The 12,550-nt window shown below is 38.7% G+C and overlaps 1 protein-coding gene across 3 annotated transcripts in view; it reads left to right on the forward strand.

Annotated features, from left to right (window-relative positions):
- CHM (CHM Rab escort protein) overlaps window positions 1-12,550 on the forward strand; it is a 148,928-nt gene that overhangs the window by 51,002 nt on the left and 85,376 nt on the right. For all 3 annotated transcript variants that reach the window (XM_032765494.2, XM_075068739.1, XM_075068740.1), the window contains 3 exons: window positions 3,958-4,342; window positions 9,655-9,771; window positions 10,355-10,475. In XM_032765494.2, coding sequence (XP_032621385.1) covers window positions 3,958-4,342; window positions 9,655-9,771; window positions 10,355-10,475 — 623 coding nt within the window. The remainder of the gene's footprint in view (window positions 1-3,957; window positions 4,343-9,654; window positions 9,772-10,354; window positions 10,476-12,550) is intronic.

Raw genomic sequence — 12,550 nt, forward strand, 5'->3', positions numbered from 1 at the left:
ATTGAACTGACCTCATTATCTCTAGCTTGCTTGCATAATATATATATATCTCTGCCCCTGGAAATTTCCACTACGTGCATCTGACGAAGTGGGTATTCACCCACGAAAGCTCATGCTCCAAAATGTCTGTTAGTCTATAAGGTGCCACAGGATTCTTTGCTGCTTTTACAGATCCAGACTAACACGGCTACCCCTCTGATACAAAATTGTAGTAATTTTAACTGTAATATTCAGCATATTATCTGTAAAACTTTTTTCTCTCAGGTTCCACAGCCTCTAGCCCATCCATTTAGAATATAAATGAATAGTAAAAAAATTGAATAATATACTCTATATTAAAATGCCGATTTACTCAACTTCCTGTGGACTGGCTTCAACAGGGTTAGGTGACAGCTAAAGAACTCTGCATGGTGCTCGCTAGTATATCCCTTTTCAGTATGAGCTGGCCAGCTACAGCAGGGATGGGCGCTAGGAGGGTCTAAAATAAGAAAAAAGAGCATAAGTCAATAAGTAAACACTCACAGATGCTCCCACCCTCCTCTCCTTATGTTGTGTCACTTCCACAAGGGAAAAGTTCTGGTTTCCACTGTGTATAAGGGGCTACCTCCCCTTCCCCTGCCAGGTAGGGTGACAAGGTATCCGGTTTGCGACTGAAACATGCGGTCGAAAAGGGATCCTGGTGACCAGGTTGTTGACCACTGATTGGCAGCACTGCTGTACAGTGGGACTGGCAGGCTCCTTGCTAGCCTCTGCTGTGTGGCTCATGGGAAGCAGCCAGCATGTCCCCATCTGGCTTCTACTTGTAGCAGCAGCCATGGGGCTCTACATGTTGCCACCGCCCCAAGCATCACCTCTGCAGTTCCCATTGGCCAAGAACCATGGTCAAGGGGAGCTGTGGGGGCGGCACCTGTGAATGGAGCAGTGTGCAGAGCCACCTGGCCATGCCTCCATGTAGGAACCAGAGAGGGGACATACCTGCTGCTTCTGGGAGCTGCTTGAGGTAAGCACTGCCTGGAGCCTGCACCCCTGTCGTCCTCCCGGGCCCCAACCCCCTGCCCAAGCCCTGATCCCCCTCCCACCCTCTGAATCCCTCGATCCCAGCCCACGTCACCGTTCTGCACTCCAAACCCCTCGATCCCAATCCCACCCCTGGAACCTGCACCCCCAGCCAGAGCCCTCACCGCTTCCCACATCTCAGTGTGAGCCTGCCAGTGAGGGTGGGGAGAGTGAGCCGCAGAGGGAGACGGGTTGGAGTGAGCTGGGGTGGGGCCTCCCAGAAGAGAAAAGGCGGGGAACAGGGTAAGGGTGTTCAGTTTTGTGTGAGTAGAAAGTTGACAACCCTACTGCCAAGATGCTTACCACTGCTGTCTTTGCTGCTATGCTGGGGATGATTGTGACCCAGTGCTTATGACTTGGGTCCCTGGGCGTGTCTAAGGTTCCTTGGCACTCTCAAACTCAGAGGTGGGCAGTCAGGAGAATTGCGACAACATGTAACCATGCCAGCTCCTCTGTCTGCTGCTTCCTAGCAGTAGCCTTTTCTTCCCAATCCAGAAAGGTTTAGGGAAGGGCTTATAAGCCATCTCCTTATTTATGCAGGAGCCAGTAGGTTTATGTTGCACTTCTGTACAACCAATCAGACACAGAACCTTCCTCAAGACCGTAGGGTGGGATTTTGCAATCCTGAAAAGGGTCTAGGGTTTTCTTCCAATGCTGACTCTGACAAAGTGCCCCCACCTCTGAGGAAAGAGTTGCATTTTGGTAACTGTGCTGAATGCCCCCATACAGTTAAGAAAATGTGTGTGTGTGTGTGTGTGTCTGTGTGTATATGCACACACATCGATAACCACTGGAATTATAAACTGTACCCTTGCAGGTCACCTTTAAAATCACAGTTCATTAGTTTTCAGCTGAGTTTAAAATGTTTATTCAGTGCCTTAATGGCTTGTGGTAGAAAGATAAAAAGATAATGCAAAATTGTTGCTAAATTTCTTTCACTTATGATGACATTGATTTGATTCATCTCAGTTGGTGGCATAAACTAAAATTTCAAGTTCAAAAGTATTAGTTAGACTTCATGAAGTCCAAGATAAAAAAGACAGATGAGATTAAATGTGGAATTCTGTTTTATAAGGGGAATTTTAAAGAATTTTTTCATTATGAAAATGAGGAAGACTGAGCAAAATACTTGCTACTTAGGGTGACCTCCCTTCTCTGACCAGGTAGCCTTTACTATAGGCATATTACAGATTAATCAGAACTGTACAAAGACATGCCTTCATTATAATATTTTACTTAAGCTTATTTCCTGATGATTAGCTACAACTTAAGTTTAATGGCATTCTGGGTGCATGTTTGTATTTAGTTAACAAGTGAACTATATTGCTTAAAAAAAAAAATTATTTTTGATACTTGAGGAGACTGGCCATTTCCCATGTTCCTATCACTTGAGTGGCTAATTTCCAGGGTTTTGTTAAGGAGATGTTGAGGAAGAAGAATCTATGGCTGCTGGGAGGCAGGGACAGTTTGGGAGTCTGCTTGCAGTGAGTCCTGTTTAGTCATACTACTTCTCTGCCAGGAACCTTTCTGTTGCTGCTTACTGGTGTTCTTAGTGGGTCTCTCCTATTTTGTTTCTAGGTCCCACCTTATTCTCAACCCATACAGGAGTAGTGAGCAGAATGAGCTTGCAGCAGGAGCCTGGGGCATGGTGGGTTAGACCTAATGTTAGCAGTAGCCAACAGCTGAAAGCAGGGAGACTGGAAGAATGAGGCTCTATGCCTACTTGGACAAGTGGTGGCCCTTCAGAAGATCAAAGCACACACTCACAGGGAGAAAACTCATGTGAAGGTGGGGATGAGCCACATTTTGTAGGAAGTATGGGGGCCCAAGGTATGCATGGTACTGATACGAAGCAAGAGTAGAACTTTTCCTTGGGCATTTCCTAGGTTTACAGACTACACACATCCTGAAAATTGCATGGTTATATAGGTCACACATAGTTATTAAAGGGTTAATAAATTATTGATAGATGTTATAAATGTGTTACATACACAAGTAGTATGTATTATAGATGGTTAAGCACATCAAAAACAGTAATGGATTATTGTAAATCATGATTATAATGTATTTGTTGGATTCCGTAAGAATCTGAAAATTGCCTATTGATTCATTAATCCTTTATAATAAAGTCTCATTTATAAATTATGTATAAAATGACTGAATTCTACATTCTTAAGCCCTGAATACTGAAATCTGAACCAAATGTGTCTTCAGTGAGACTCCACATTGGAATAAGGGCTGGTTTACATAGATCAGATTGCAGAATTAAGGCCAAAAAATATACTGAAAGCTCTTATGTGCCAAAACTTCAGTTCACAATTTTGTATTTCTCCTGAAGAATTGATAGACTCATAGTCATCATAATCTTATTCAAATCAAGCATGCCTTATTCTGAGAGTAGTCCCTTTGTCTTAAATTATTTGATTTTCTAATATCTTCAGTGACTTAATGATTTAGGTTTTCCAACAGGTTTTTGTATCTATATAAAAACATTTCAAATTACCTTTTAGTATCTGTTTATTTTTAATATCACACTCCTTATTCTATTTTGGGAACTAACATCTGCTGCATTGTTTATCACATTGAGAGTTTTAAGAGTTGTTCAGTTAATTTGCCTGGTCTCTTGGTGTTTTATGCAAAATAAGAAATACAGATGTGGAGTCTGGAAGTCTACTATTTGATATATTAAAGTAACCCACATGAGTAATAGCTTTATAATCAGAGAACCAGAGTAGTTCAGCTGATCCAAATAAGACACCCGATTTGGATCGGTCAGATGAATCTAACAGCTTTCATGAAAGGACTGCTGACGTTTTCCATTCCTTGCGGTAACTAATCATGTTGCTAGAAATAAGTTCAGTTTTAAGACTATTTTAAAGACTCTCTTTGTGTTTTAATCAGTCAGGAATTAGCTGAAGATGTTAAAGAAGCTGGTGCATTGCCAAAGCTACCTGCCTTTGAAGCTTCTGATACTAGTGAGGCTGCTCAGGAGTCTGAAAAAGAGTGCCTGCCTGTGGAAAGTCAGTCATTGGGGACCGAGAGCTGTGAAACATATCCAGAAAGTGTTACGTGTAATGATCTGGAGAGTACGACAGAAAGGAAGGATGCAGAAATGACCTCTGAGAGAGAGCACCTCTGTGATGCAACTTTTGATCAGTCTGCTTTGGAAACAGGAAAAGCAGAAAATGTATCAACTGCAGAAGCTGCTGCCTTGGAACCAAAGAAAATTACTTACGCGCAAATTGTTAAAGAAGGCAGGAGATTTAATATTGATTTAGTTTCCAAGGTAGGAACTAATTGACTTTCTTCATAAAAATACATTTACTTTATTATAAAAAATTAAATATACTTCGTGGACATTTAAGGGTTTAACAAGGTGATAACATCACTGGGGGAAAGAATTTGTGCTCTAAAGTGGTGTACATTTATACTTTCTTCTAAAATGTCAGCAACACATCAAATGTGTGGTCTTGAAGGCCTGGGTGTTTTAAATTAAGGAAACCAAAAAATATTAGCTCAGAAGTAAAGCTGTAAAAGCATATTTCCCTGCAAATGAGAGTTTAAGTCAGAGATCTAAAACTATTTTCTGACTGCAATATTTAAGATAAAAAGGAACAAAGCTATATTTAGCAACAAATGAGAATTTCAGAATTTTTCAAGATGCAGAGTATTTTTCATATCCATCATATGGAGTTATTTTAAGCACACTTTCCTGAACCCAAGAAATTGCTCCTTTGAAGCCGTCATGGTTCTTCATTAAGAAGTATTTATTAAAGAATTTTTAGTTTTCATGCCATTGACACAGTGGATTGTAATAACTTGCCTATTGAAAAATATCAGAGGCAATTAGTCCTTAATATAACAGTTAAGCTGATTGAAGCAGTGTGTTCATCATTGTTCTGAATTCCTGCTCTTGTGTTGTTTTTAATTAGAACACAGAGTTACTTTCCAAAACTAGGTTCTTTGCTGTTTGGCTACTTCACAGTATATGTACAGTATACATAAAGTTATAGAAAAATGTTTGCTTTTATGTTGACTTCAGTGAGCTTTGGATCACATCCATAGTGTATGTTGCAGTTGTTTCCTAATTCAGAAACTGAATTTTATTATTCAATATCGGGAGCTGGAAAATAAACAATTTCTTCAATAACATATTAAAAGCTTAGAGTTAAAATTACAAAAAAACATTTTTGTTAGATTCTCAGCATTTCAAATGCAGATTTCCCCATTATGTGCTGTCACAATGATATATAAGGTTCTATGATTAACAATTTACAGTAACTGAATAGAGAATATTGTTTTATAGAGCACATTGATCTGGGCATTGTGATATGACATCAAATATTGGCAAATATATTGCAGATAATGCTAATTCCACAAAATTCCAGAGCTCGTGATTGACAGGCAGTGGACACACCAGAGCACCCAACTGTCTCAATTGGATCTCTAGGGGGACATACACAGGCAAGGGAGAAACACCTGAACAGATAACGTCTCAAGAATGATCTAAAGCTAGGATACAGTGTAGGACAAATGAAGGTAGAATGGAAGGAGCAGAACAAAAGTAGAAGAAATGGTCTGGCAGAGGGAGACATAAGGGGTAAGGGCAACAAAAGGCTACAGTAAATCACAGCTGTTCACATTTGACATTGAGACTCTTTAAGACTGTCCCAAGCTGCCCAAGGTAGTGTTCCAGTAGACCTTTATCTTGAAAAGGAATCATTAAAACTCACTCCAAAGGTGTGGCTCTTCAGAACTTGAAATCTGAGATGGCAGCCAGGATTTTGCATCTCCTATGGAACTTGACAAATTTCTGCACTCAGGGCCACAAAACTTTTAGAATGAAAGCACTGTATATGTAATTTTCTCCAGTGGGGCATTACTTTTTCAATGCGGTAATCCATCTTGTACTAGTGGTTATATTCATGTCCCCCCAACAGCGTGCAATAAATTTTTAGGTTATACAAGAGTAAAACAAAGCGGGTTATAAGGTTTTATGGCTAAATATGGCTAGCTTCATTCAGCAATTGAATGACACAAAAGCAGGGACTACGCTTTTGAAAAACTTCAAGGAATTTTTTAATTTGACGGGACATGCATTTTGGGGAATATGACACAATTATATTTAACTCATAGAGGAGAGACATAAATAATTGTTTACTCAAGAAAAGCCAAGTTATGTTTGGAAATAGATTGTTAAATAAAGTTTTAGGGAAGCATGATGCATGATACAGAGAATGCACATTCTCTCTGTGATGATAGGCTTTTCAGGACCCGAGTCAAATGTTTAATAATGTTTACTTAAAAGTTCCTTTAGGCTTGTATTTACCTAATCAACATTTGATCAGAGAGAACTAATTTCATATTTTTTTATTTTTATTTAAGAACATAAGGAACTGTAAAGTTAACTAATTTATTATACTTCCCTAAAGCAGTAAATAATATGAGAAACAGATTAAGAGTACAATGTAAATCAAATTAGCAAAATCAAGGAGTTAACCATAATACAAATTAAAATTCTTTAATTTAAAAAGAGAACCATTTGAGAACAACAATTGTTCAAATCACTGCATGAGCATAATCGGTAATAAAACCACAAAATTAAGATGACAGTAAGGATAGGCTAAGTAAATTGTTCAGTCTCTATGCAGTTTATTTAGTAGCTTACTTTCTCTTGGGATATAATAGAGGTTAAGGTTGGAATCATCACACATCCCAGGCAACCTCTAGTAATCAGTGGTAAGATTTGCTTTCAGCCTAGGTTGTACTATAGGGTTATATGTTCATGTTATTAGGATATATCTGTGCTGTATGGTAAACTGAGTCTATGGGGCCTGTGTTTGTGGACTCTGTTGCCAAGCCTCAGTCGGGCGCCTACTCTGCATTGTAAGCCTAGGTTTACTGTTGCTGGACCCAGATCTCCCATCCAAACATTCATACAGCATTATACAGACCATCTGTCTTGGGTCTGCTGCTTGAGCTGTGTTGACACTGCAGAATGAAAGGGTTTGGACCCGAGTTGCATTGGGATTGCAGGCCTGAGTCAGACTGATTTGTGTGTGGATGATAGGGGGCTTGGGCTTAAAACAGTCTGAGGGTAACTATGCTGTGTAGACATACTCTTACTGGCCACACATACATTCTCCACCCCGATCCCCCCCAAAAATCAGTGACAGGTCTTTCCTGGCAGGGTTCCCTCCATAGGTATTCAGGTATCTGGTTAAGGAAACAAAAAGATAAGTTACTTGGGTGGGGAGTCAAGTGCCGAGGGGGTGTGTGGGGGGGGAAGGGATTGTCTCTTCGGCTCACTTGCTTTGTGGAGCTTCAGAGTCAGTTTGGAACTGCAGGGAAATAAGCCATCTGGTTATCATTATGGTGACCTTGGAGAGCACACTTCTTCCTTGTTAGTCTTTTAAGAGTGAAATTCAGACTGGTATCATCCCACAAGACCTCTCAGTGTATCAGACATTTCAAACCCCAATTGTATTTTCTAATCCTGGTCAAGTGAAGTCATTCTGACCTTTGGGTCCATCTTGCGGCCTTCCTTTCTGCAGTACTGCTTTCTTTGCCACATCCACAAATCCATATATTTTTCCCAAGCAACCAATAATGGGAATAAGAAGAGAGGATGACTTGATCCAGGTAAGGGGAATTGAGGTAATTCTGGTGAACAGTCAGGGCTCCTGTAGGGCTTTTTTGAACTTTAAGGCCTGGCCACTTTCCTGGTCATAACTTTGACTTAGAAAAGATGTTCGTTATCCATTCACGTATCTCATGATTACACTTTCTCAAGACCTCTGAGATCTCATGACCACAATAAAAAATTACTGATCTGTCACCCTTTCTGGGGAATTGTGTGAAAAGTTATTTTGTTCTGTCAAAGCTTGAAGCTGCCTCAAAAGTAAGTCCTGTTAACATAACTTTAATTTGCCATATTTTTAACAAGTTTAATGTCTACATTACTATGGGCCTATATGTCCTACATATAAATCAAAATTCACCCTTACACTAATTGACTCAATGTCACCAAAAGGATTAAGAATGAAAAATTCTCATGGCTCTTTGATTAATTCTTGATATAAGGGGAAAATAATTATCTACATAAAGGAAGTTTTGATCTTCAGAAGAAGGCAAAAGGAAAAACTTGAACTTGTTTTCATCATTTTACAATTTACACTTACAGAAATGTAACTTTAATTTAGGCATTTATGGTATTTTAACAGCTTGAAAACACAAGTAAATTGGGACAAATGTGTGGTCAACATCAAATGAGATCGTAGCCTCTTCTATAGAAAGCAGCAGTGCAGTACTAAATTGCCTATTATTTGTATTATATTAGTAGAGGGCCCCATTGTGCTAGGAGCTATACAGACATCTAAAATATAGTCTAGAGAAGGAGGTTCCCAAACTTAGTTTGCGGCTTATTCAGGGTAAGCCCCTGGTGGGCCATAAGATGCTTTGTTTACCTAAGCGTGGCGAACCACAGCCACTGGGAGCTGCGAGCAGCTGTACCTGCGGATGCTCAGGGAAACCAAGCGTCTCGTGATCCACCAGGGGCTTACCCTGAACAAGTCATGAGCCAAGTTTGGGAACCCCTGGTCTAGAGACAGAGTTAAATTTAAGATGACACCCAAGTCACGGGTCTGAGTGCTGTGGAGCATATTTTTGGTCATGGTAGTAGGAGAGAAGGGAGAGTTTAAAAGGGAAAAAAAATGAGGTGCTCATGTTCGGCTACGTTGATTTTTGCGCTGCTCATTGGCTATTCATGAGGTATTAAAAAGGTGAGCGTGAAATGCAGGGCTTGACAGAAGAAGATAGACTTGAAGCCAAAAAAGGGGTTGATTTTTGTTAACAACCAGTATAAAGTATCAGAGGGGTAGCCGTGTTAGTCTGGATCTCTAAAAGCAGCAGAGAATCCTGTGGCACCTTATAGACTAACAGACGTTTTGGAGCGTGAGCTTTCGTGGGTGAATACCCACTTCATCAGACGCAGGACACCCACGAAAGCTCATGCTGCAAAACGTCTGTTAGCCAACCAGTATAAAGATAACTCTAAGTGGATAAGATCTCCCAGTGAGAGGTTGTGAAGAGAGAAAAAGAAGTGGCCTTGGACAGAGCCTGGTATAGCTTTCAAATCCCAAGTGACTAGAGCAGAAGACCATTTCTATAGCCATTCTGATGATGTAGTAAGGCAAACAAAATGCAAGGGAATGTCCACAACTTTTACTGAAATCATACAGTAGTGTTATCTGGTAGCCAGCAGTCCCTGTGCAGTACAGATGAGCTTCCCTCTTCCCCATGCACTGAACCCGATATGCTGATTTTGCCAAACCAATCAAACCATATCACTGTTGAGTAGGAACATACTTATGGGATGCCATCCTTCAGCTACTTTTATGTGTCATTCCTCCCACTGACAAAATGTTGTCTTATTCTGGAGTCTTTGTATTTCTTCATAACCTATTTCACAGTACTTACTTATAGACAATTATGGGAAAGAGGCTATCAATCTGATATGACTGAGGTAACTGTTTCATTTTGATATAAGTGCTTGGTTTTTCTTTATCCTCGGGTATTTTATTTTCTTGATTTCTACAGCTGCTCTATTCCCGGGGACTGTTAATTGACCTCCTAACTAAGTCTAATGTTAGCCGATATGCGGAGTTCAAAAATGTCACCAGGATTCTTGCATTTCAAGAAGGAAGAGTGGAACAGGTACTGTAGAAGAATCCACTATATAAGTTGAATCAATTTCTTAAATATAAATGAGCTGAAATTGATATTCATGAGATGTTTTGCAGCTGTTTGTTAGTATTTTTCCTGGAAAATGTCTCTATTTGCACTCTGGTGTCATGAGCAGTTACTTCTGTTGTCTCACTTCATAAATTAAATGTTAGGGTATTGTTCCGCTGAAAGAAGCAAATGGAACTGAGTAGACTACTGCCTTAGTAGTCAAACTACTATTGACTCAGCAGTTAAATCTCAGAAAAAAGCCAATTTTAAGTTTTCAGATTACAGAGCTAGATTTGATCTGTCCTGGTTAGGAGGGAAATGCCATTGGCCTAATAATGGCAACGGGAGTTATTTGGCAAAGTTAAGAAAAGTTGTTCATATTTAACCATCTCTGCAGTTAGCAAAGATGCTATTGAAGCTGATAGGAAATAAAGAAAAACAAAGTATCGGGATATTCTGGTTATTGGGAATAAATGAATTTTAAAATGTTCATCAGGTAATCAATATAACAAATAATCTCTTTCCTTTCTTCCCTTTGAAAAACTAGTAAAATATTATTTTCCAGGTACCTTGTTCCAGAGCAGATGTCTTCAACAGCAAAAAGCTCACTATGGTGGAAAAGAGAATGCTAATGAAATTTTTGACATTTTGTTTGGAGTATGAACAACATCCCGATGAATACCAAGGTAATTCATTTCACTGAAAAGTTACAGAGCTATGTGTTCATTCAGTTACTGTAGTTTTGATAGTGCTCCTGTGTTTTCACCCATTTACTTTTATGGATTCAGTTTCAAAGTATGTTTTGACCTTTTCACTTCAATATTAAATTCTGCTTATCAAACTCCCACTCCTTTTATTTTTCTCAGTTTCACTTAATTTTTTCCCCTTTTTTCCATAGAATATTGCTGCTGGTTTGCAAAATGTTATAAAGTCACTTTTAACTGAGGTATTTGCTTACATATGATAACGATATACATGAATTTCTTTCTCTTTTGGATAATGCATTCATCTTATTTTCGATCATTTGAATTGGATTTTGGATTTTGTGACTATCTGGAAGCTACTGAAGGTGTGAAAGGATGTAGTATATGCTCTCCAATTCTGGAATGAGAGAGTAGTTTCCTTGAGACATTCTGTGCCCTCTAAAGTTTAGGGGCTGAGTTACAAAATATGTGGAAAATAAAATGGCAACAGTGGAGAGAGGAAGTGAAGACATTACAAAGATTTCAAAGACTGTAGAATCCAGGTGCCTTAATAGACAACAGAAAATGTAAAATGGCTTTGTTTTTGAGCAAAAGAAGTATTTGAGTAGGTTTGTCACACAGGAATATGTTTAAGGGAGGGTAAGTGAATTTGGAGTTGCTTTGGCTGAATATGACCATTGGATTGGGTGTCAGAAATGATAGCAGGCAAGACGCCAAGCAAGTACCAGAAAAAAGAGAATTGGTCAATATAGATAATGAAATGATAAAACTAGCAGAGGGAAGTATGTGACGGACTAGTGATGAACTCTGAGAGATCCTGAAGGTAAAAACTCATTAGGCCAAAGTGCTTTATAGATTACAGGCAATTTCAGGTTTGCTGCTGGTGGAAGAAATAGAGGTGATCAGAGAGAGAATATAAGGTGGTATTTAGAAAATGTATTAGGTACCAAAAAGGAGACACCACATCAATTTTAGATGCAATTCATTGATTCATATACTGGCATGACATTCGATTTGTTTTACTTCCAGAGATGGTTACACAGACTTTGTTACCAGGTTTTAAAGCCACCCTTGAAATAAATGGATATATTTTTAGTTAAACTTAACTAATTGAAATTTTTGAGAAGTTTAAAGCTCCTCCTCTTGAGACTATTATATTCATTTGGGAGGACAGCTTTCTAATGGGGAGTGCATGGCAGTGCATTTTTTTTAAAAGCTTTTTCTCTAAAATGTAATATATAGGAAACCTAAAATACAGAAAGGCCGAGGTACCTTTTTTTATAAAGACAATACAATAAAAGAAAATGAAGTGTATTTTATGATTTGTTGCATGGCTATACATAGGTAGTAAAATATATTTGTAATAAAACAGTGGCTGAAGCTCAAATAAAAATATACTTTTGTAATATTTGTCATTGAACTGTAGAAAAAATTATAGTCCTGAATTTTGAAATGTCAAGAATAAGCCTAAGAAAAGAGACTTCTTAATTATATAGAGTGACATGTGTAGCTGAAATACAGCAGGTTCCATTTAAAAGAGAGAGAAAATGTATTAACCGTGGTAATTAAATTTAGCTCAATATTTGAATTTTCTATTTTAAGTATGAGAAGTGTTGCAGACATGCAGTATCTGCATTCAGATAGTTTCTTAAGGACTTGTGTATCTACAAGTGCATCAACAATAATATTTAGAAAAGGAAAGTAAATCCTAATCAGCTGCTCTTCATTCTCTGGTATATCCCATCTCCACTCAGTTGTTGCTTTTTTATGAATAAAAAGTCAGCCATTTACAATATATTCCAAGTGTTCAGCATTCAAGATTAAAATGCTATTCTAAGGGCTTGTATACTTTAACTACACCCATATAATTAAAGTGTTACAACACTCGCATCTCCCAAGTGATGCAACTTGTTTTAAGATGCCTCATCCCTCTTGAGCTTATCCTTTTCACTTATGGGAATAAGCTATATTAGTGTAAAGGCACCTGTATGCTGCTATAACTGTCCATACCAGGGATTGTACTAATTTCACTATTTTGGTAGAAACTGCGTCCCTAA

Source organism: Chelonoidis abingdonii, chromosome 8, assembly GCF_003597395.2.
Source record: "Chelonoidis abingdonii isolate Lonesome George chromosome 8, CheloAbing_2.0, whole genome shotgun sequence".
Classification (NCBI taxonomy): domain Eukaryota; kingdom Metazoa; phylum Chordata; order Testudines; family Testudinidae; genus Chelonoidis; species Chelonoidis abingdonii.